The sequence below is a fragment of the Pocillopora verrucosa genome, chromosome 12, assembly GCF_036669915.1.
Source record: "Pocillopora verrucosa isolate sample1 chromosome 12, ASM3666991v2, whole genome shotgun sequence".
Taxonomy (NCBI): domain Eukaryota; kingdom Metazoa; phylum Cnidaria; class Anthozoa; order Scleractinia; family Pocilloporidae; genus Pocillopora; species Pocillopora verrucosa.
The window spans coordinates 11,023,139-11,047,549 of record NC_089323.1 but is presented as its reverse complement, the minus strand read 5'-3'; the positions used below and the strand labels follow the sequence as shown (position 1 = coordinate 11,047,549).

At 38.1% G+C, this 24,411-nt stretch overlaps 4 protein-coding genes across 6 annotated transcripts; 3 read left to right on the top strand and 1 right to left on the bottom strand.

Annotated features, from left to right (window-relative positions):
• The first annotated feature begins 1,478 nt into the window (after nucleotides 1–1,478).
• Nucleotides 1,479–2,886, top strand: LOC131781318 (HMG box-containing protein 5-like). The gene has a single exon (XM_059097972.2). The coding sequence runs from the start codon at nucleotides 1,532–1,534 to the stop codon at nucleotides 2,351–2,353; it is 822 nt and encodes a 273-aa protein (XP_058953955.2). The 5' UTR covers nucleotides 1,479–1,531; the 3' UTR covers nucleotides 2,354–2,886.
• Nucleotides 2,887–4,927: 2,041 nt separating this feature from the next.
• LOC131781327 (G-protein-signaling modulator 2) lies at nucleotides 4,928–7,369 on the top strand. The gene is made up of 3 exons (XM_059097983.2): nucleotides 4,928–5,686; nucleotides 6,077–6,170; nucleotides 6,724–7,369. Exons 1-3 carry the CDS (start codon nucleotides 5,095–5,097, stop codon nucleotides 6,866–6,868), a joined length of 831 nt encoding a protein of 276 aa, XP_058953966.1. The 5' UTR covers nucleotides 4,928–5,094; the 3' UTR covers nucleotides 6,869–7,369.
• Nucleotides 7,370–8,778: 1,409 nt separating this feature from the next.
• LOC131781340 (potassium voltage-gated channel protein Shal) lies at nucleotides 8,779–11,438 on the top strand. The gene is made up of 2 exons (XM_059097992.2): nucleotides 8,779–9,881; nucleotides 10,767–11,438. The coding sequence occupies exons 1-2, from the start codon at nucleotides 8,779–8,781 to the stop codon at nucleotides 10,951–10,953; spliced, it is 1,290 nt and encodes a 429-aa protein (XP_058953975.1). The 3' UTR covers nucleotides 10,954–11,438.
• A 468-nt stretch (nucleotides 11,439–11,906) lies between these two features.
• LOC131781322 (uncharacterized) lies at nucleotides 11,907–24,397 on the bottom strand. 3 transcript variants are annotated; one of them, XM_066159259.1, is made up of 15 exons: nucleotides 23,487–24,397; nucleotides 22,910–23,018; nucleotides 22,160–22,305; nucleotides 21,901–22,056; nucleotides 21,250–21,332; nucleotides 20,774–20,965; nucleotides 20,115–20,219; nucleotides 19,784–19,902; nucleotides 18,855–19,163; nucleotides 17,931–18,079; nucleotides 17,229–17,426; nucleotides 15,742–15,871; nucleotides 14,917–15,183; nucleotides 14,420–14,549; nucleotides 11,907–14,053 (listed from the first exon to the last, which is right to left on the bottom strand). In XM_066159259.1, exons 1-15 carry the CDS (start codon nucleotides 24,335–24,337, stop codon nucleotides 13,710–13,712), a joined length of 3,288 nt encoding a protein of 1,095 aa, XP_066015356.1. In that variant the 5' UTR covers nucleotides 24,338–24,397; the 3' UTR covers nucleotides 11,907–13,709. The 3 variants fall into 3 exon arrangements, 2 of the variants coding, with proteins under 2 accessions (XP_066015356.1, XP_066015357.1); XM_066159260.1 differs by having other exon boundaries at nucleotides 23,798–23,932; XR_010715854.1 differs by lacking the exon at nucleotides 11,907–14,053 and having other exon boundaries at nucleotides 14,531–14,549; nucleotides 14,917–15,022.
• Nucleotides 24,398–24,411: the final 14 nt, after the last annotated feature.

Below are 24,411 nucleotides of genomic sequence, written 5' to 3'. Positions count from 1 at the left end.
TTCACAGAAATGAGGATTTTTTTTTTTGCTATATTGCACATACAAGAGAGAAATCTTTGATAAGAAATATTCATGTGTCATGCATTAACAGGTCACGTCGAGAGGGAAAACGTGGCAAACCAGAAGACTGCTTTCATTCTGCGTATAATACTATTTCCCTGAAGGAGAGGGAGTGCACACGAAGTAAAGGGAGATTTATCAAAAGGAAATGCATCGCGTTAAAAAAATTATATATAATCGATTGCCAAAACGTTGACACCTTATATGCATAATCCATGAAAGTGTGACTCAACAATTCAAAGGGAAACGTTTGTAGAGCTACATAAACATCGCTTAACACTTGCAAAATATTTAGTTGTGATAATTTTTGTTCCTCAGGAAAACGTGGATGACTTCTATCAATAACCACGTGCACCTAATCGTAACTTTCACGTACATGTGTACCCATAAAGCTTTTGGGTCTCATCTTTCATTGCTAACGCTTTTTAGGTGTTAAGATTTTTGAAATCGAGTGTATTTGTATACGTGAAAATTGCTTCTTAACCCTTTCACTCCTAATATCTCATTAGTAATTCTCCTAATTATCTGTTATATAATTCTTGTGATGTTAGATCAGGGAATTTGGTACTGGATCAACTAATAATCCCCTGGTTAATATTGTTCTTTATTCTCATTTCTCGTCTGCTTGATATTGTATCGATATTGTGAGAACAATTTCTGCCTTGGCCACTATTGGTCCTTATTCCTACTTGCAGACCAACATTGAGAGGGGCAGAGAGGGGGAGATAGTAGTTGTGTCTGGGAGTGTAGATAAAATGCCAAGGATTATCGACTTTTACCTCTAGACCTCAGATCAGTTGTTTAATCAGATGATAAAGATGACGCCGATTCAGATCGGTTAACGAATTTTCAGGGATAATCGGTTTCCATCTAGCTAGATGAGAAGTATTTAATTTTGCCTGCTTCTGCAAGCGTCAGACACGTAACAAGTTTAGTATTTAGATTGTATACCTGATTTGGTGACCTGAATGCGACCCCTTGGACAATGAAATCTTCGTGGGAAGATTTTACTTGCCTGGAGGAGGCGATGATAGGCATAATGGCCACAAACAAAAGAATAATTTCTGTGGTTCTTTCAAAGAGCTCGAAAAGCGTCATTTTATCTCTTATTCTATTGCTGCCGATAAAACATCGTAGCCAGCGTGTAAAAGTTGGAATTCAAAACAACTGTAAGCTCCAGATAAAATTAATTCTCTACGGCAAGAACACGTTGAAAAGATGGAGAAGACTAATCCGAACTAGATTCTTCGTATTCACAAAGAAATAAGATCAGAATATAGAATACTGATAAATAAAGAATTTGTTGAGACTGATAAGTTATTGAATAACAATGAAGATAAAGCCCATTGGGCAGTAACTACGTTGAAAAAAAACTGATTCGCATAATTAGCTGGTCGATTTGACGTAATGATGCGGGACGATTTCATTGCATGAGCTAAATATTCGCACACAAGTTTCAGTTAAGCTTAAAATGAGTTTAACTCTCTGTTTTACAAGTCAAGCACCAGAAAGGTGGTCAATTCGACAGTTATTCACCACTAGAGCAAAATTGGTTCGTACAATCATCAATTACAACCACTCGCTAAAGAAGCCATCGGTTGCTATTCAATGGATATCTCGCGGCGCGAGACGTTTCGCTGTCGATAAATATACGGACAAAATACCTTACACAATGCCAAGCAAGAGGAAAACTGCATTTGAAAGTAAAAGGATAGCTTGTAAAGCGATTGTTGATGGTTTGCTTCCAGAGCTTCCAAGCAAACCTCCAGGACTGTTTGGTTTATTTGTGTCAGAGAATTATTCCAAAGTCCAAGGTGATGTTGCCTCAGGAAAAAGTCCCACTGAAATTTTGACACATTTGTCCATGAAATGGAAGACTCTTTCGAGTGCTGAGAAAGTACAATTGAAACACAGACACGATGTTTTGAAAGAGGAATACAAACGGGAAGTCATGAATTTGTGGAAAGGACTGAACACCGAGAGGCGAGTTCTTCTGGAGAAATTGCAAGGTCCAAAATTACGACAACTCGCAAATGCAAGGCAAGAACTCCTAGAATACCCAAAGAAGCCTCTATCTCCTTTTCTCCTTTTTGTGAAGGAAAACGCAGAAACTGTGAACGCTTCGTCTGTGATTGAGCGAACGAAGATAATGGGTGAAAAATGGAAGGAAATGTCGGCTGATGAAAAGGAAGTATTCTTTATGGAAAGCCTAAAAGCGAACGAACAATACCTCCACGACGTGGTTAAATGGAAAGAAAAGCACCCTGAAGCCGCTACAAATGAGGATATCTAGTTATAATGTTTTTTAATGCTGTACTGTGGGTGATGAATGATGAACATTTAGGAGTTCCCTGCCTTCGTAAGTGACATACTTTCAAAATGGCGTTCTTACCATTAGCAATCGTTACAGCAAGTTTACTGGACACTTATTGCAGTAATCTTTTTTTTATTATTATTTTGATTGTCTCAGAAGCTAAACTTGACATTCAAATTCATAATTTATCAGCTGTATTAAGGGGTTACGTCGGAAGATTTTTATCTGGCGAGCTTTTCGTTGAGCATAATTCAAACTTCCTCGCGTGTACTTTCCATAGCATATTTGATTGTTGTTGTTAATATTTTGGGTAGAAGGTAATCTTCACCTTACTTTATTCTATGCATGTTCTACTTGAAATTGTAGTACATGTATTTTGCAGGCATTTTAACTATTAACGTCCTGAAGGGTATACTTAGCTGGTAGAATTTATCAAGTTCAATCTTGTTGCCTTTAGTTGCAATTAAGAATGAATTATAAACGATTGGCGATTGCAGTCGGTATGTTCAACATACATTTCCGCTCTTATACTACTTCCTCGGTGCAACTTAATCACCGTGTAAAGGCATGAATCACCTTTAATTGGTTGCACTTTCAATACTACTCTTGTTCAGGAAGTAAGGACCGTTGGGCTAAGATCAGTTACTACCAAACGTTTCTTACACATTCGATGCAAATATCCAACGACTGAATTGAACTTTGAAGGCCAACATAAAATAAAGGGACCTGTTCGTGAGGTTACGGGGGAAAAAGAACGAAAGTTTGATGGCTCATACCTTTTTGTTGCGATCTTTTTTCGAAATGAATTTTAAATTCGCAACTTGAGCTATTGACAAGACCTACAAAGCGTGTAACCGCGTAATGTTTGCACAAAATCTTTTGCTTTGTCATAATAAGATACTAATTTGAAGAGCTCCATAATCTACATTAAGCTCCATTGGAACAATTTGTCTATGATAGTGACTTTGGTCCTTGGCACTCTACATGATATTACTTTAAGGTTCTAAAAATGTCTCTTCTCAGACTTCATGGATGGGTATTACAAGGTAAATGAAATTTGGTTTCATTAATTAAAATGATAATATAAATTGGCCACGGAAGTTTTAGAAACCCTTTTCGGTGATCAATTTAAATTATGAACTCATTTGAGAGAACCAAATTATCTTATAACAGAGATTAGCCTGTTATATTATTAGAAAAGGATACTGTATGTTGAGTGGACTTGACATACATCACCTTTTACATCGCCTTTGGGCTTCCCTTATCCCCAAGTCTGTTCATATTTAGCTTGCATAGTGGGCGCAGTTAGGTCGTTAGTGTGAGAGGAATACAAACCCGCTCGGTATAAGAAAATTGCCCAGACGTATAGTAGTAATATTTGCCACACATAGAGAACACAGCCAATAGAACAACGCAATTCGTTCCACTTGTACTGTTTTCAAGACAAGTCGCAGCAATAATACTACGCGGAGGCAACTACCAGTGACAATTCATCTTTTTGTGTGGTTATTTCAAGCTTGTTTAGTTGTTTACTTGACACAAATAGCCTATTGTTTTTTTAATATTTTTTTTAATTGAGTGCCAAAAACCGACACCAAAGTAACTCCAACTACTACTCGGAACAAAGGCTAATTATTAACCATCGTTCACCAAAGAGGACTCAAAGTGACAACAGGCAACCTGCTTGGAGCGCGACAAAACGGTTTTATTTAGCATTTGGTTGATTGAAATAGTGGCGTGAGTTTTCTAGAAACCTCTTTGACTAGTGGTGTTGTAAACTCAGTACGGTACAATCTGAAAATAATCATCAAAAGTATTGATTACTTGAAGGATCTTCTCGGTAAAAATATTGCGAATGTTAAGTTTGACTAAAGAAAGGATAAACTCCTTTAGATTTGAATACATTCTTCATCTATACCTTAGTTTAAGAAAAGTTTGCAACAATATGTTTAATAGATTTTATGCGTATTGGTTTTAGTTTAAAATGCTGCTAACAACTCATACTTTTAGGGAAAAATGATGAAAGGAAACTTGAATTAGCAATTTAGTCATAAATTTTCGTTAGTGCAAAATTTCCCTTTTGTAGGGCCATGGGGAACGACTCCTGAGTGCTTGTGGTGAGTGCAAGATGTTAATTTGTTTCGTCTAGTATAGATTATTTAAAAGCTTTGAATTCAAACATAATATCTCACATGGTTACTAAGTGGTCAGCACCTTGTTAATCAGACTCATTGGAAATATCTTAGTATTCTCTGATAATGATGCTCTTATAATTTTGCAACTTCTTCAATTTTTGGATTACTTTCTTTCCATCATGCTCTCACTTTGCTTCTTTGCTTATGGAAATTCCTCACCTGTTAAATAGATATTTAAGTGTATTTAGCCGAGAAAGATTTCTATCAGCGTAGTTTTTCTGCCGCTTACATTGCCCTGTCAAGAGAAAAAAAAGTAATTATCACTGTGTCTGTTTAAAGAGATACCTGTATTGACTTCGGTCTGGTTTTGAATATGGTAATCTAAGTAGTAGACTGACACAATTAAATGCTACACGCTCGGCTTTACCACCTGCTAAACGATGAAATCTAATAATTTGATTGGCTGAGAAATATCAACTCACATAAAGCATTTTACGACCCATTAGGTCTGTTTTTAAGCATTCGCAAAGTGATTTCGAATTATGAAGCGAACAGCAATGAATATTTTGTGAAAGAATAAGTTTTATGGAAGAAAACGATCCAAAAAATTTTAGAGTTGTCGAAGAGTCTGAAGATGAGATTTACGAGAAGATAAAAGAATTGAGGACTTGTCTTACCGATGCCATCGAGGAAAATGACCGAGAAGCCGAAGCGGACGCCTTGAGTTTTCTTGGCCTTGCCTATTATAAACTGGGAAATTATGCAACTTCGAAGGAATACCATGGAAAACATCTCTCCTTATCACAAGAATTAAAGGATGAAAAGGGCGAGAGAAGAGCCCAAAGTAACCTAGGATGTTTGTATAAAATTACTGGTGACTTAGAAACGGCGAAAGAGCATTTTATAGCAGCTTTGAACATAGCGAAGGAACGAGACGAAAAGCGACCGTTAGCAAAGATCTATAATAATCTTGGAAACATTTATGAGCTTGAAACGAACTACGAAGAAGCACTTAACTGCAACAAGGAGAGGCTTGCGGTTGCCAAGGAGCTAAATGACCAAAATGGCATTGGAAAGGCATTGGCGAATTTGGGAAATTTAAATCACGTGGTTGGAAATCTTAAAGATAGTATCACATATTATGAAGAAATGCTCGACATACTGAGAGCCAAACTTAGTAAGTTTTTTATTCATTTCATGATGAAGAATTGTATCCAGTTCCACCGCACTCAATTCATACTTCAGGTGAATCTATTAACAAGTTATTTGTTCCTTGCAATTTTATGGGGATTGCTGTCTTCGGATAATTGTAGATGTCATTCGGCCTTTCATTTCTTGAATTTATTTCATGAGTGACAGAAAGAGACCAATGCGACGGTCACTTTCCGCGTAATTTTAAAAGAGATTAAGGATCTCATGCAATACTTTTTTAACCTACTTTGAGTGTTTTCCATGCAGTACACCACACTATTAATTTGACGACTTTTTTCGCTTTGAATACTTAAAATATTTTCAGAACATAATCGATTTAAAAGACATATTTATATCTTCTTTATATTCATATCAGGAATCCTTGACACTCTAGCTGAAGAGGAAGAATCAAACTCAGAAAATGAAGACGATTTTGTTGACATCGATATGGTGGCGCTACAAGTTGCCGCGTAAGTATCACTGGAAGAAAGAACCAAAGGGGATATTGATGCGTGGGGGAATAAGAATTATTTTCCAACAAAAGGGTCGTTATTGTTTGACAATTGCACGTGTCATATTTATTTAATGTCGGATTATTATCACTGAGACACACAGACTACATCCAGAGTTCCCTTCGACTTTCCCTGATCAATCGATCATATGACACGTAGCGCAAGGTAGGTTTTCGGAAAACGTGCAATTACAGATAGAAACACCCACATAAACGCAAGTAAGTGGGACTCAAAGGATCTTGCAAAAGGAAATAACGGTGGCTGGAGAGTTTCCAATAATCTTATGGCACCCCCATACCCTTCCCCCCACCCCCAACTCATTCTTTTGTTATCACAGCGCGAGCGATTCAAGCCTGTCTGAAATACTCAAAGCGTGGTCATTTTTAAGTTTCTTAATGTATCGAAACAAGTCTTACTGCAACAATCGAAATATCTCTGTAGGCACAAATTTTGCGAGCTACATACGAATTAAAATTATTTTGAACTATGCCTTTTTTTTCCCTATCTTCAGGGACGTAAAACAAAAAATGGAGGATCAAAGACGTGAGGAAGAGCAGGCGCAAGGAGCCGTCAAAAAGAAAAGAAAATTTAAAAATCCTTTCAAAAGGAGACCAAAAACACGTGAAGAAAAGATTGAAGCATGGTTAGAAAACTAACCATGATTTTTTTTTTCTCCGTAAATTTGTATGAGACAAAGGAAGTGAATGCATGATAGTTATCCATCGAAAAAAAACATGCCATTGATATCTTTTGTTGATGATAACGTTGGATGAAAGTTGTAAACCAAAGCTTTTCCCACAGTAGCTGAAAACGACGAATTTGATAAATTTGGAATCAAACGTCACTTTGTTTTAAAACTGTGTGCAGAGTTTTTTAAACAAGCTGCATAAAGCATCTATCGTCCATGTTGCGAATTGAATAAAAACGAGAAACGAGACCGTACCCCGTACCCTTTTCCTTCGTAATTGACCCCCGGTAAGTTCATGCTTCTACCCTTTGGCTTACGAAAACAAAAAACACCACCAAGTTGCTGGATTGTCGCAGAATAATATGAGTTATTAGTTTTATGAATAAAAGGCATTTATGTTATCAGTAGATGCTATCTATGGTCTTAATATTCGTTATTCATTTCATTATTGCGAATTTTTGAACAAGCGTAAAAATAAAGATGTCTTGATATTTAGAAGTTTTGTCTTTGAAGGTACCAAGACTACCAGAAACTATCTTTCTCGTAACGACATCAGGGTTAAAAGAGATTACGGAGATTATTAATGACCAGTTTCAAGCGTTTTTCCTCATTTCTCGGGATCAAAGCGGGCCATTCCAAGTCAATAGGAAGGCGCGTGTCGCCCTTTAAGCCCAAAGAAGGTAACTTATAAAATTCCCGAGATACTGCGAGCGCCCTCATTGTTCAAAAACCTATTTCACCGGTAAAAAAATAGAAAACTATAACATTTTAAGTTTATTGTATGAAAGCAATAGACTGCATTTCCTATCGACCTATCAACATGATAGATAACCCGCTTGGGATGTTGGCAGAACACTCGGGTTATTACGTCGGTAGTCCTATAGAAAGTGAAGTCTGTTGCTTAAATAATGTCCTTCTGAGTTTTAAAAGATGGCCTGACATTACGCTTTTTTTCGACAGTATTTTTATTTGTGTTATTTTGATTTTTTTTTTATTTCAAGCATACAGAGATTTTCACAACAACGGAAGTCGTAAATAATATGGTCTGTTCTCGGCACAATGCATATTAAATGAACCGCTTTGAGCAGGTGGGATGCTCGCTTTTCTTTCGCTGAATTCGTAATTTATAACGTCTAAGCTTATCCACAGGGGTGTTTGTAAAAACAGAGATCAATTCGTATAACTTGCTTCTTCCCAATTTTATTTTGCGTGAAGCTGTACGTTACCACAGATAAGAACAAACTCAGGATCAATTATCTATCCAATTTAAAAGTCAGAATTTTCTCCTTTATTTTTTGCTCACCGAAAAGAACACTTTGATTGGTGAAATAACCGAGAAGAAAATGTAATAATTAGGAAGATGGAAACTCGCGTAAATCATATCAAGATACAATATTTTTTGTTAGGGATGTTGTGTTGCAGTTTTGTGTTGTTTAATTTTTTTACAAGTTTGTCACCATTTCTTTACACGTGGTTAACAATTTTTGGTGCAAACGGTGCAGGTACCCGTATCCATCTTATAAATACATAAACAATCAAACGAGACAGATTCACAAAGCGGTGCTTCTCTTTGATTAAATCCCCCTTAGAATTGTATCTTATTTATTCCTCATCGCGAACTTTCTACCAGCCCTCAAATGCGTAACGCTGTTGTCGGTTAAGATTTATTGGGCCTCTCAGTCCACCATGTCATTGTTAGGCGCAATTATCTACGCCGATGTTTATGTACGTATTAACAATTTAGTGTACGTTAATGAGTCTCTGTTTGATAACTCTGCATGTTACGGGTTTCTTTAGTTAGAAGACGCCAATTTTGCCGACACAGTTAAGTTGTCGTGCAATCGTAATTGATCAAATTTACTGATAACTCTAATCGCGATGTCTTCCAAGGACAAACCCGTGAATGACTTGGAAAATTGGCTCCCCCTCGGAGAGGTGGGTCTTGTTGGAATTTCGCCGGTGTTTAAGAAAAAACCGTTCAGTATTCTTCATCGAAAGCAATTAAAGGACAAGAGAATCGTTCTCAATGTGAGTGGGAGGAAGTTTGAAACTTGGGACTATACTCTGAAGAAATACCCTACAACTCTATTAGGAAGCAGTGACCGAGAATCCTTTTACGACTCACAGCGAAAAGAATACTTCTTTGAGCGGGACCCTGGCTTTTTTCGTCACATTTTGAACTATTATCGTTATGGTAAACTTCATTTTTCTCTGGAAGAATGCGGCGAATTTTACGAAGACGAGCTTGATTTTTTTCGTATTCCAACTGATGCTTTGGGTTTGTGTTGTCTCGAGGAATACCATGACGCGAATTCTGCTGTGTGTCGAAGAGATTTGCCGTCAGAAGTTGAAGCGATTCACCATGAGTGTGTTCCTCAGCGTAGAACCTGCAGACAGCAACTCTGGTTGTTGTTTGAAAATCCGCAATCTTCAAAGACAGCTAAAGTTGTGTACTACATAATTGGAATCGCCATTATTTTAAGCATCGTTACAACCATAACAGAGACGATACCCTGCGGTGGAAGAACATGTGGTGAAGAATACAAGCAAGCTTTTCAATACGTCGACGGCACTTGTGTTGTGGTCTTAACACTGGAGTATTTACTTCGCTTGTTCGCTGCGCCTCACAGGTGCAAATTCGTGAAAGAATTTCAAAGTATCGTAGATCTTGCGGCGGTTATTCCATTCTACCTCGACATTGGGTTAAAAAGCGCCGGTGATTTCGATGCCTTAACGATTCTTCGTGTCTTCCGTGTATTCCGCGTGTTTAAAATGTCTCGGCATTCCACGAGACTTCAAGCGCTAGGTTCATCGATAAAAAATTCATCCTCAGAGCTGGGATTTATTCTATTTTCGTTTGGACTGGGTGTTATTATTTTTGCCACCGCTGTGTATTATGCTGAGAAAGAAGTCAAGGGAACAACTTTCTCTAGCATCCCGGACAGTATGTGGTATGCTATTGTTACTATGACAACGACTGGGTAAGTCAGTGCTCTTTGTGGTTTGTTTGTAGGGCTAGGGATGGGGAAGAACCTCTAAAAACATCCTTGACTTTTCTTCACGAATAAGAGGTAATTTCGATCAGGGAATAAGTAATTCGTTCGATGAACTCCTTTTCAATCTTTCTTTCAAGATAAGTATCACTGAACAACTGTTACAAAAAAATGGGAGAACGAGCAGCAATAATTTCAAAAACTTTGGAAGCACGTACTTGTAATTTTTGTTTGTGAGTCCATCGTTAAAGAGTAGATATCGATCATCGATTACCAAATCAAAATGCTATCGTAGCTCATCCGTTTTTTTCGGGAAGATCTACACGCAATCGATCGAATGCTGCAAATTTTGGTCACGTCACATATGGCGTGTTTTCGCCTCCGACGAAAATACTAAAACAAAACGCTGGGGAGCCCAAATAAAGTTATCCTGGGAGACTAAATATCTTCATTCAGGTCTGAAATAATAGCTTTAGATCGAGCGATTGCCTTTGAAATAAGAGAAAAGAAAAGTGAGAAAAGTCCCTTGGCTTTACTTTGTCCCGATGGGAATAAGCCTAATAACTACATCCTGTATAAATTATGAGAAATATTAAAAGCTTTGATATGCGTGACGTTTACGACACAAGATACACAAGGGCTCCTTACCAACTGCTTTAGGCGGACACTAAGAGAAAAGAGTTTCGATGAATTTTGAAAAATTGAGTTTTCGAAATATTCTTTTGAGAGAGTAGAAATCGAGAAATTTCAGAATTAATTTCTTCTGTTTGCCGTAAACTTTATGCTAACATCCTTATGACTTACTTGTACTTCACTCAGTAGGGAGACTCTCCACGCGGCATCATTTAATTGTGCGAATTTCTTCCTTAACAGCTATGGTGACATGTCACCGGAGACAGCGATTGGCCAGATCATGGGAAGCGTGTGTTGTTTAGTGGGCACCTTGGTCATTGCGTTACCTGTGCCAATCTTGGAGATGAAAATGAAACTAGTACAAAAAAAACCTGCTGGTGAAGAAAACAACGAAGAACAAAATGGCGGACAAGATGGAGAAGCGTGACTCAATTCATGATTGTTTACAACCTTAAAAGTGCAATCTTGCGCTCGTTTTCAGCTTTTTTCGAAAAAAACCAGGCTTGGGATTGTTTTCGTGACCAGTTGCTCCGCAATTACCATCCATACTACTGAGACACGTTAAACGTGGAAAAGAGTTTACTGGAAAATAGTTAATGATTCAAGATTAAGATGACAATCAAAGAGAGGCAGCGAGCAACCCCACATAATTCATTTATTCAGTGCTTTTATAGTCAACTTTTACATAAATTAATATGATTCGTAGCCAGGAACGATAGAGAGGGAGAGGAGCGCCCTCCCTTATACGCATAATTATAGTAATTACTGAAATATATATCCTGACGTGAAGTTCCGTTTTGAATTAATTCTGTGAAGTAATTACCACCTGAATGCTCTGGAAAAAATTTAGACCCACAGTCGGCGACAGAATTGTTGACACATTGACCTTTTCAACTTCCTATTACTTCGGTTTTATCTCCTCTCCCGTTGTTGAGGTGACCTCTTCGCCCAATTTACCCCCCTCCCCCTCACCAAAAAAAGTGTTGTATCGTGACTCCATAACCTTTTAGCCACATACTGTACTGTAGAAGCAACATTGAATGGGGATTGGGGCCTTGTCAATGACTTAGAGTGTGGTAGACACTAGAGTGTTGTTCTACACATAAATAGGACTGTTCAGACATAATGTGTCAACTAGTTTTTACGCTCATTGTAGAACAGACAACATTATTTGGTTGTGACTTGCGTAACTGTCACGGTAATTTCCATTTAGGGCGAAAAGTGGACCAAGAAAAGAGCGAGATATAAATAGTTATAGACAGGATATAACAGAGATGATAATACTTCATAGCTTTGTGAAATACTCAATCACAAGTCTAGTTGTGACAAACTTACCTATTGCCTCCATGGGAAAGCACGGACTACTGCTTAAATTGAATAAAGATCGACGGCGGAAAAGAACATATACTGCTGACGCGCTTGTGTAAGTGCATGTTTGTATAGCAACTTTAAATTTCAGTCACCCTTAAATCTAAGATCTAAGATGCAAGGCAAAGAGGTTATCTCTTGCTAATGGAACTTAGTGGACTTAAAGCCCACACTGATATTTATTACTGTCACAAGTCATACAAACTCAGTAGGCTTTTTCTGAACTGTTCTCAAGAACGGAGTGTACAACAAGGGAGCGAGAAGCAAAAGGGCAAAAGCGGAAAGTATGGTTAACACGAGACCTGAGTTTGGCTTGGCTTAAGACTGCCAGGCGGACTATCAAAGTCAGACTGATGCACTGTTTTTGGGTGATCCTGAGGTAGGCAAGGCGCGTTACAAGGGAAAAATCGCGAACTTCACAGAATTTCCCGGTGCAAGAAAGGAAGCAGAGACGATCGGACAACTGCTGGGCGTTTAACTTTTGCTAGGAGAGCGTGCCACGAGAGAGGGGGTACTTCAGGCGATCTATCCGGTGAGTCTAATTCGTGTCGTTGCACACGTTAACGCCGACACAGGAGAGATCGCCCTTTTGCCTTGTCCTACTGTTAAAAGTGCTTCAGATGAAGAAGGCTACCTTTTGAGGATCTCTGACATTTCAGAAGTTAAAGTACGAGTTAAACTGGTGCTACTCAGCCAATGTCATAGGGGCGATTTATCCAGTGAGTCTGATTCATGTCGTTGCACATGGTAACGCCGACACAGGAGAGATCGCTCTTTTGCCTTGTCCTACTGTTAAAAGTGCTTCAGATGAAGAAGGCTACCTTTTGAGGATCTCTGACATTTCAGAAGTTAAAGTACGAGTTAAACTGGTGCTACTCAGCCAATGTCATAGGGGCGATTTATCCAGTGAGTCTGATTCATGTCGTTGCACATGGTAACGCCGACACAGGAGAGATCGCCCTTTTGCCTTGTCCTACTGTTAAAAGTGCTTCAGATGAAGAAGGCTACCTTTTGAGGATCTCTGATATTTCAGAAGTTAAAGTACGAGCTAAATTGGTGCTACCCAACTATTGTCACAGCGGCGTAGAGAGATCAAAGTCGAGGGAGTCATCGGAATTACTAGAGCGTTCTAGGCATCTGGTGCACGATCAGTGTTGGTGACACTGTGGGTAATTGAAAACGAAGCAACAGAGTAGTTCATGAGGCGTTTATAGAGACACCTTGTTGACGGATTTAGTGACAATGTATGTCTCCACCCGGCCATGAAATGGCTGAGGAATATCGGCTTAACCATAGTTTGCTAGTGGACTCCGTTCATTCTGATTGGAGATAACGTTACATTTGGCTTTACGAAGCGAAGGTTAGTTCTACTCTCGAAGAGGCAATCATGCAGCCAACGCTGTGCTATCTACAGAAGTCGGCTCCAGTAAAGGGGATAAGAATAAGGATATCGACTTTTATCCTTGTAAGATCGAAAAAATGTCTCGGTTCTTTTGCAGATGTGTCGAAAAAGAGTGTTTTTAAAGTATCAAATAGAATTTCAGAAAATTGAGTTAACACTCAGAATGACCATATAAAATTTTGTCCGCAAAAGCCTAGTGCGTGTTTGTCATTAGGCAACGGGATGATGATAGGAATTTTTCGATCGACATTTTGAACTTGGTTATCTTTTACCTCCTATTTATTCATTGTTTTGCTTTGTTTTGTTAGCCTTTATCGATTTTTAATTAATTTTGGTAACTTTCGTGGCTAATGATGATAGTTTTGGGCTTTGAAAAGGAACCGAAGAGGGGTACAACTTGTCAGTTTGATGATCTAAGAAATACTTTGGCAATCTGGTTTATGTTCCCTCCAATGGTTTTTCTGGCAAGTTTTACTGCAGTAGACGATCCTTTTGCAGCCAAGACATCGCTTTAGAGTGCCTTCCTTTGAATGGCAGAAGGCGCATTCTGCCTCCTTTAGAGTAGGTCCCCTTTCTGAGGGGTCAGAACCTGATGTGTGATCTCTTGGCCCCGTGTTAAAATGAGCCATTTGGCGTGCAAAGTCCGCTAAGAATGCAGGGAAACTGTCTCGGGTGGAGTGCTCTTCGGGCTGTCTTGCTTGATTAGGAAACGAACACGGGTTAAAAAGGTCATTCATTTGTCCTTTTAACAATCCAGCTGTTCCCGCGAAACATAAAAGGAAAAAGAAAAGGGCTACTTTGAATGAACAAATGAATGGGCACTGGTAAAAAATTAAATAATAAATGTATGAATTGATAGGTAAGTCAATAAAACGAGAAATTCAGCTTAGCAGCAATGTAGATTCATTGAAACAAAGAAACCGTTTACATTTGATTATAGGAGTTATGGTTATGAGGAAATTGTGGTGTTGCGTTACTGGATGGTAAAACCAGATAATTTGGTTCTATCAATTATTTTCATAATGTAAATTGGCCACCGTAAAGAGTTTCTAAGCTGAAGTTCACTGAGGATAGTAAATCATATGAAAAAAAAAAAGGGGGTGTTTTGTTTAATTCAACTTACCAAACAAGTCAAGAGTTCTTTGTCTAGGGAACAAAAGAGTAATAAAGGAATTCTTCCAAACACTAGATGCATTATCCTGATCTACTCTTGCGGCATTTGTGTAGAGCATTTTATGAAATAGGGTCTTCTCCTGTCAACAAAAAGAAATGTAAAATAATACTGTAGAGGAGTTTAATGAGTGACAAGCCGCTACGCCTCTCTAGAAGGCAGAAAATTTTTAAGCATGAAGCATTTTGGGCATGAAACGTCCATGGTCCTGTGTAAATAAAGTCATGTTGAAATCGACTTCAGGAAATTTTGGCGTTCTATTAAAAGAGGGTATTTTAACAATATATAATCTTTTTGTTTTTCACGTTCTCGGAATTTTGTCATGTATTTATTTATTTTCTATCCAAACCAACAAATATATAGTGAAAGCTTACGTTCTTATAATTTCTTTTTAACTGTTTTTCTTTCAGTTGTGATCACTATTGATATTAAAATTATGCTGAACTGACCTCACCGTCAGCCAAGATTCTATGCACCAAGTGTAACCAGGTGTTGGAAAAGAAATTCGCCATTAGATGGACGTCTGTTGGATCACTTTGAAGCTTGTCAGCCAACCTTTGACAATCACAGAATACAACTTTCGCAACGGGAAGAAACTTCCATTTGTACATCTCCTGTACTTTGATAACAAAGCCCTTTTTCTTTAACATGTTTTCCTGTGTTTGGTAAGGCTCCTCGATGATTCCAAGCTCATCAACAACATGCACTAATGGCGTCTAAAAAAGTTTTGCAGTGATAAGGGCCATAAAGGTAACAATAGAAGCTTGTCCCACGCTCGTGAAGAGACGAAAACAAATTTTTCTCAAGTATGTAAGGTGGCTCACTGAACTGTAGTCTACATTTATTTAAAAAAAAATACTTTCCCTTCGAGCTTGACGTTACATGAAACATTTGTAAGGCAAAACATATAAATCCTGAGGCTTACATTAGAGCGCTTTTCAACTGATCATAATAAAACCAGAACAAGAATAATGCTTGGAGTGTCTAAAGGATATGTAAACGCCCCGATGTGTCGGGATGCTCACATAGGAAAAATGAGTGAACTGAAATGCTGCAAATGGTGTATAATTTTTCATTAGATTTGTTGAGGCAAAAGCGCAAAATTTTTAGATCAATCACAGCATCTAGTAAAGCAAACCAAACAAATATTAAATTACTTTCGACGCTAGATCAAAGTAGGTCTAATGAACGCGAACACTAAATGAAGGTAGAGGTGATAACAAAGCTTAGACTTTGTTAGACAATTTTAGCAAAGGAAAAAGTACAGAGCTTACCCTAGGTTCGTCTGATTGCTTGCTCAATATCATGGTTATGGATTCCCTGAGGTTAAAAAACGGCGAACCACTTTTTCCTTGAGACTTCAGCTCAAGATCAAGTTTTGTGCGAAACATTTTTCTGAACATTCTGAAATAAATAAGAATTATCCTCTATGTAGCTTGAAAATATGTAGAGGATATTGCACGGAGGTGAGAAGTTGTGAATTCTGTGTTCGAGAGGCTAGAACAATATCTCACGATATTATTCGTAGCACGAGAACATAAAGTTCATATCTTGTAATTTTCTTTTTATGCATGGACAATAAATATACAAGTTAGAGATTGAAAAGGTGGATCAATGCTGCCATATGGGCACACGAAATCGAGTACAACGAGGTAATACATGGTATAAATAGAAACAAAATACTTATTGCCCAAAATATAAAAAAACGTTTAAATGCAACACCGTCAGTTAGGCCAAAATAAATGTGAATTAGTTCTGTAGGCTCGGTGAAAACTCGATTACTGACACTGACTTGAATCATTAGTAAGAATAAGTAAGAACAATTAAGAATTACTTTTGTTTTCGCCCCTCGTGTCATATACAAAAAATACGATACTTGGTTCCCGGATGTAGTGGTCGTATTGATTCGACGAGTGTTTTAGTTCTCGGTAAAACACTCTCGTCCATATAATAAACACAGATGTTTGTCCTCAGACATTATCTGCTCCAACATGCGAACAACAGACCTGAATAACGTCTACGCATCCGCCAGGACTTGGCGCGGAAAACAGACTTCGAGTCGTTTGCATGTTTGACTTTCTATTCTGTTGCCTCTAGGCGTCGTTTCCCGTGCCGCACTTCTTTTAAAGAACCTTTAAAAACTTTGTACTCTCCCTAAATATTTTCAAATGTTAATTTTCTCCTCAAAGACATTGGAAATAGGAAAATGCCCTCATCGACAACAAAATGCCTTCGTTTTAAATCCCAGCCCCTATTTTCTTGAAAAATTCAATAGGAAAGACTTTAGGGAGAGGCGAGGAAAAGGTTAATCGTGCATCAAGCTTATTTCATTCCTTCATACAATTCTCTCAAAATGCGGTTCTATTTTGCAGAGATTGCTCCTTGCAATCTCAGCAGTATGGATAGCGTGTCATTAAGCGATCTTAGAGAAAGTATAAGCAAGGAGTTTTTCGTTCAACATATATCTTGCCACGTTCTTTCTGAAAGATCTATGAAAAAAATTACTGGATTAAATATTTTGCCTTGTCAGATTTAGGCCGGGCTTTCGTTAATTTCCGCACGGAAACCTGGGGGTGCCCCAGGGAGCTCTTCCCTACAAATTTTCGTTTGACACCAAAAGTTGGTCATACAGTTTAGTCATAGTTCCAACCTGATTGTAGATGATTGTTAAAAACATCCATTCCAGGCAGTCTGATCGGTTGCATCATTTCTTAATGCATTGAACGGTATTAGTAACGCATACTGTTGCGATCGGACTTACTTTTTGTCATGCTGTTTGCCATCCCATAATATCATGGTATGAAAGGGAACTGGAGCCACGTTCTGTATCACAAGTTCTCCCACTGTTCCATCTTCTCTTTTAGGAATGTGACAAAGTACTTTTTTGCGCTTGCGTGAAATCTGAAACTTGGCCAAGTTCTCATTCACAGAACATGAAAAGTATATCTGCAGCGGATCTCTGTTAAAAAGAAGAATTCCATTACAGTATGTCGTAAGTACTGCAATATTTGTCTTGAAGTAAGAATAAATATCAAGAAACCTTTATGCTTAATAGAGCAGGCGTTTCTGTAAAGGAAGCTAATCGAAATGTAACTACCCACCTACTTGCCGCAGCTTTTTGTCGAGAATTTTCATATTCTACAGCGAAGGATCTCGGTTCTGCGGTTCATCATCGCCGCTTTTTAAGGGCTACAGTTTGTGATGTCAGAGAGCTGATAATTAAACGCAGCTTCTACTTTAGATTGCCTGTTTGTTGACAGTTGTTGTTGTTTTTTAACTTTATTGCAGTTTTTTTCTTGTTTTTATCCTCATGAATTTTCTTGTATTGCCTTTTTATTTACTTTTTTGAAAGGCTCGATTAATTTTTTTTAGTTAAAAACGTTCCGATCGGATACAACGAGAAACATTAAACTACTACATTTAAGTAAAATAAAACCAATGTTTCAAATGCAGTCATCCTTACCCTGTAGCTCCTTCGAAGTGTATTTGGAGTTCAACCGGACATTTAGGTGGAGAAAAGCTAACCTTCATTGTGCTGACTTTGCATTGTTCTAAGTCCGGTATGTCAAGTTCTGCATAGTATGAGAACTTGCTCTCCTCGACTTTGTGGATCTCAAAAAAAGGAGACAGCTAGTATGAATCTCTTTATTATCGTTTTAACAATCCTGCTGTGGGTATCACCTTACTATTTATTAACTTGAAGCTATATCTACCGACGGTATTACAGTACTAAACTAAGAGAAACCTGTGGAGATTACCTTCTTTTTAAAACGTTGAGTCGTCCATTTGTTTCGCAATAAGGTTGCCGATTTACAATGGTAATAGGACCGAGTGGAGTCCAATTCGGTGTGTAATCACACGAGTGATTAACAAAAGCGGACGACAGCGAAGCGGAAGTCTGATTTGCAAGTCACGAGTATGATTACATACAAGAATTGGAATCACTCGTATGATTACAAACCGAATTGGGCTCCTCTCGGTACTACGACCATTATTAACACGTACAATGTCCTGATAGTGCTCAAATCGGGCAGGTGATTACCGATCACGTTCGGAAATTTTGTCGTAACTTTGATTAGTTATTAAAAAGATTTATCCACACAGCAGTTTAACAATCCACTAAACTATTGCGAATCCAGAAATTGAGGACGAAAAGAATTAATAGTCCAAGTTGATCCCGAGTAAAATTTGATAATTATCCAGCCTCAACTCAAATTTTATTATTTTCAATTTGTTTTTTCACCCTGAAGTACAACATATCGTAAAATGATCATGAACTGGAGTTACTGTTACTGTTACAAACGAAAGGAGACTAGTAGTACCCTTCTCAATTTTCCTATCCTGGATTTTTCGAATGAAATTGCAGGAGTTTTAACTGTAACGCTACCTTCAGTACTTGGCAGTTTGCATTTGTTTCGATCACAGTAAAAGCCTGCACTGAAAATAAGCCAAATATCTCGACCGGATCAACGCGTTGGTTTCTTTCAATGGTGTCCCCTCCGAGAAACAACAGGTCACAATTTATGACAGGGTTCATGTCACTCGAAGATATCCACATGAACGCATTTGACTCCAACTCGTGCCAGTCCTCCTCACTAATATGGAAAGTCACAATGTTGGCTTGGTCATCGTAACGTAAGCTGTTGTAAATTGATGGAAACGTCGTTTCAGTGCATTTTGCCTGACCAGAGAGCATCTTGAAAAACAAAGATGACCTTTGAATAAGTAATAAGTACTTGTTATAAAGTACCACTAATTTTTCTACCCATCAATCGAGGGAACACATTCTGAAAAAATGTGAGTCCGTTGTTTGGGCATACGATCATGTGAGTCACGGCAAAAGCGAATAAACACTTGTCCTTGAAGGTTATGCGGTCAAAACTAGGTCAAAATAAACACTAAACTTACACCAAAATAAATTAAGTTCCAGTCCATCGCACACAAGCGTAACTGTCAAACGGCAGATTGTAAATGTCAAGAGATTTCCAAAGAAACTTATGTAGCCATAAAATTAAGACATTTTAAGAATTCACTTGATAATAATTTCCCACAGCACATATGAAAATTATTGCGAACAGCAAGTCTCGTCTGTCGCGTCCTTATTATTTTTTTGTTGTCAGTTAGCCTTGTCGCTGCTGGTTGTTTTTAATTATCAGGCTTGCTAAAGCGCATGGCTGTTGGTATTGCCACTTGGTTTCTTTTCGAGGCAGCACGTTGGAATGCATTTATTGTGCCCTGCTTCTAAGAATTTGGTCTGCCACAATTGCAGTACTCGAACAAAACTCGTTTACTAAGATAATTATTTTAATAACTGACCTGTGCCTTAGCCTGATGAATCATGCTTGGTTTCACAAAGCAAATCACCGGAATTGGTGTTCCCTTGTACCAAGAAGCTACCGTTATGTTACAGTTAACCTTTATTTCAACTACAGTTCCTACAGGTAAATTTGTGAAAGTCACAAAAACAATAATATCAACAACGAAAACAAAAAAGCAAGTTTACTATTACAATGAAAGCAAATATCACCTTAGGGATTTTTATCTTCAGCTCAAAAACTTTCGGTCAATATATATCATTCTCTTCAAGAGTGCGACAACAGTAAAAATATAAGGAGAAAGAGAGAAAGTCTATGGCAACAAAAAATACCTCGTTCACTCCCAAGCGATGCTTTGAGAAAATTCCAAGACAGACCATGCTTTTGGTGGAAATCAGGTGGCAGAAGAGTTTCGAGAAGCTCAAATATTCGGTCGGCTGGGAAAGCAATTAACGAGAAAACTCAAATGAGTTTTAATCGGCAGATATACAAACAAAGAAAGGAGTTTGAAACACTGCATGATACAATATTCAAGACAAAATTCCGTGCATTACCGAAAACCTAAAAAAAAAGTTATGAAAAGAGCGTGAAAAGGGAAAACTACCGTCCAAAAGTGTAAGGGAAGGGCAGAATTACCCTTCCCGTGTTTTATTCTATATTTCATGCTTCTTGTTTCTTTGTTTCAAACCTTAGTCCAAAAGTTCAAAACGGAGCACTTTCCGAATAAGAGCTTTGACAAACAACAATAAAATGACCCCATCTACCAATCAAAACGACCTCAAGGAGAAAATCGAGAGGTCATTAGAAACTCAAAGTTACCGACGATGAATGCACTTAAACATGAGAGATCAAGTCGTGACAGCTTCCCGTTTTGCATTTATTTGATTTAGTAGTCGGTCAACTGGAATTTTAAACCCATCGCAAGATGTAGAAAAGCAAAAAGAAAGAGAATCTGGATTACGTCGGGCAATCGATCGATGATCGTTCTAACCTCCTCCTTTAATAACTGGTTGTATCTGATGAATAATTCGAAGGAGTGTAAGAGGTGACGACAAGGTTGCGCCATACACCTGACTCGCAAGGAAGTGCTGTTCATCTACCAGTGGTTTTGTTTGTTCATTCAGCAAATCAAAGCACCGTTCAGCGAGCCGAAAAAGGCCTTGAACAACGTCACTGGTTTTGTCTGCAATTTTAGATACAGAACGTAAGTTTAAAAGTAATCATACACTTCGTTCTTCCTTTAGTAAATGGGAAAGGAAATGAACACTTCTGCGATTACAAAACAAAGACATCACATCTCTGCGTATTAAATAATACGATAGTTTGAATATGTTGAATGTGTAAATTAAATGAAAGAAAAGCTTGCAAGTGCTCAACAACAGCATAGCGATTACTCACGAGAGGAAAATTATAGTTATTCGGTCAGAAATTCCTTTTTTTTTTAATCATTCTTAACGTTTAACCAACCTATTGTCAACAGAGTCCTCTTAATGTCTGCCTTCACCCAGCAAAGAATCTCCTCTGAAGTTTCCATTCTGTCCGGAAGTTTGCTGTTTCATTGAGAAGAATGCGAGTTAAATAATCATAGTTTAATTGCTGATGAAGAAGGCCGAAGAGAAAAGATCACGATAGAAGACCAACACGTTAGCGGAGAGAATGGACGAAGGAAAACTACAAACATTAGTAATAACGGAATTGATGATGATGATGATGACTATGATGTTGGTGATAAAGATGGTAAAAAGAAAAGCTACACGTGACAGGATATCAGTATATCCTACTGTGGAAAAAGGGTACCAGCTTTTATCAAAAGCTCTATCATTGGATAATGCAATTCAAAAGATTTGTTGATGTTCTCCAGTTTTTGAACCTTACGTTCACTACTGTAAGTCTTCGTTTAAACTTTAGGTCAAGATAAGAGAGCGTTTTTGTCGTTTTATAAAGTTGTACAAGAGAAAACTCAAAAGAAAACACCCCGCACAGGAAACAGGAAGCTATCCGGTACATTTTTTTGAGTATCAAACGTTTTGATAATGAGTGTTGAGTCTAAAGGATAAGCTTATGAAGAACTTTCTAAATTGAAAGCGAGGAAAATTTTTTTCAACCCAAAGTGCCTACCTGCTTCCCAATTCAATGTCGACGGCTAGTTTCAAGCCCAGAATAGTGGGGAGAAGTTGGAAAGGAACACCAACACATTTGTTGTAATACTCTTCCACACTTTCACAACCTCCGCCCCATAGCATGCTTGACGTTAACATAAGAGATCTGTTTGGCCTGCAAAAGGGAGTTTAATGTTTTATCATTTTATGATTTGATTAAACGTGATGGTTTGACCAGTTCAATCCATAAAGTACGTTTTGTATGACAATTAACGTACTTTTTCAATCTCGGGGCACAGCAAACAAGAACATTCAGCAAACCAATGTGATCAGAGACATTACTGGTATCGATAACGTCGAATAACATCTTTGGAGGAAAGCCACTCGTACACAAAGCAAGTGCATCGCCTGTCCACAGAGTAACCTAGCAAGAAAGAAAGAATAAGTAATGCTCCTTGCACTGACAAACTTAGAGTTCCACATCTCACGGACTGAACTTGTTTTCCGTTACGAAGCCGTAATCCGTCTCCATCCATAGCTGCTATTTGGTAACTGTTCCTCACTATTTATCTTCCATGGAACTAATATAAAATGCTCCGAATTCTAAGCCTCCCATAAGAGTCAAACCTTCGGACGCCTCACAACTGAAAATTTTTCCATTTAACTAGATCCATGGTCACAAACTTCCTGCATACTGCCAGGATAAGGCTGTCAATATGTGATGCTATGCACAATGGCGATGTAAAGTAAGATGGTAAATTTTACATGTAAGTCTGGTGATTTAAGTGAAGGAAAATGTTAACTTGTGAATGATACTGGCATACTCGGTGAAAAAATTCTGGTGATTTAAAGAAAGGAAGATTTTACTTGATGGATGACTTAGCGTGCTTGGCGAAAAAAAAGAAAAAGAAATTTGAACTATATGACCTGAGGAGCTTATAGTTTAGATGGAAGCTATTCCAGAGGGAGAATTTCCGGTTGACTCATTGAAAATTCGCTTCAGACTGACGAAAACTGTGTAATCTAACCTTCAAAGTTGCTTGATTATTCTTCCTTTGCCGCTGGAAACCTTTCAGCATCAATTTTAAATTTTCTTTACAAGCTGCTGTCAGAGATTTACATCGTAAGAGCTGGTCCCTAGACAAAGAACGAAATCCAGAAATATTGACGTTTGAAATCAGATAGGCCAGTTAAAGTAAGCATTCTGAATATCAAAGAAAACTGATTTAAACATCATATAAGTTTCTGTATTTCTTTTCTCCCTTAGCATTGAGCAGACAACGGTTTATATAGCCAAATTTAATTTAGAGAATAACTTAGTCTTATCGACTGACTTAATAATTAAAACTGGCCATCGTTAAGAATTTATAAATATCGAGCGTTAGCTCTTCGCTATAGCTCTTCGCTATAGCTCTTCGCTATAGCTCTTCGCTCCTTTGTTACTTCAAGCAAACGTCGCGAGGACAATAGGCATTCTCGCGATGACATGTTAAACTCCTAAAAAAAATTCAAACCAATAATAAGGGCCAACCGCCTCATCACTAACCGCCTGGCTCGGATCGAAAGACGCCCGTACGATGCAATCAAATGTAAATTTGTGCCTACCTTTCGATTGGCAAGTAACTTTCAAACACACAAGAATTATAGTGTAATCTCCATTCATGATCAAATGGGCGAATCAAGGTTGGATTTGTCCTTTCGAATTCATCCGAAGTGGAACCTTCGCAAAACCAGTGTTTTATTTCCGTATGGAATGGATTCGCATGGGTTGTCTTGAAAAATTGTTTGTCTGCTTCTTGACTAAGTCCCATCATCATCTCTGATAGTACACCCACACACTGACCATCCACGTCAAATTTGAGTTCTTGCATTTTGCTTTTAATCAGTCTGTTTCTATCATCTTTAATTTTTCTCACGTCAAGATCAAGAGCCATCCAATCCTTCCAAATAGCACAACATTCCCGGAGAATAGCGATGTCTTCAAACTTCAATATACTCTCTGCGCTGTCAAATTTTTTTTCGATTAATCCACACAGTACCTGTTTCAGTCGGTCAAAGTTGTTCTGGGAGAGAGCCAGATTATACCAGATATTCCACAAGAAGTCTACATCCGCTGGGATATCCGGATTTATTTCACTAGCGACTTGTATGAGGACAGCATTGCGAGCAATCACCGATGGATCGTAGTCATTTATATGGAAACTTAAACTTTTTGGACTCTCATGAGGTTTCCGTATAGATAGCTCGGATACAGTAAACAAAAAATTCCTTATATCGCCAGAACCAAGCAGCATTAAATCTAGATGTTGTCCTCTCGAGGTCCCCAGTAGTTCTGTTACGTCTCTGGCCCTCGTATTCCCCATAGCATAAGTCTGTAAACCTCTAGGATACAGAATCATTCCAGCTGGATTATGAAAATTTAACTCTGGGACGCCTTGCCGGCCGTATTTTGCCATGTTGAAATCGAATAACTTTATGGAATACGTCGAAATAAGTCCTGGCAAGAATCAGTTTGAAATTCTTCGAAAAA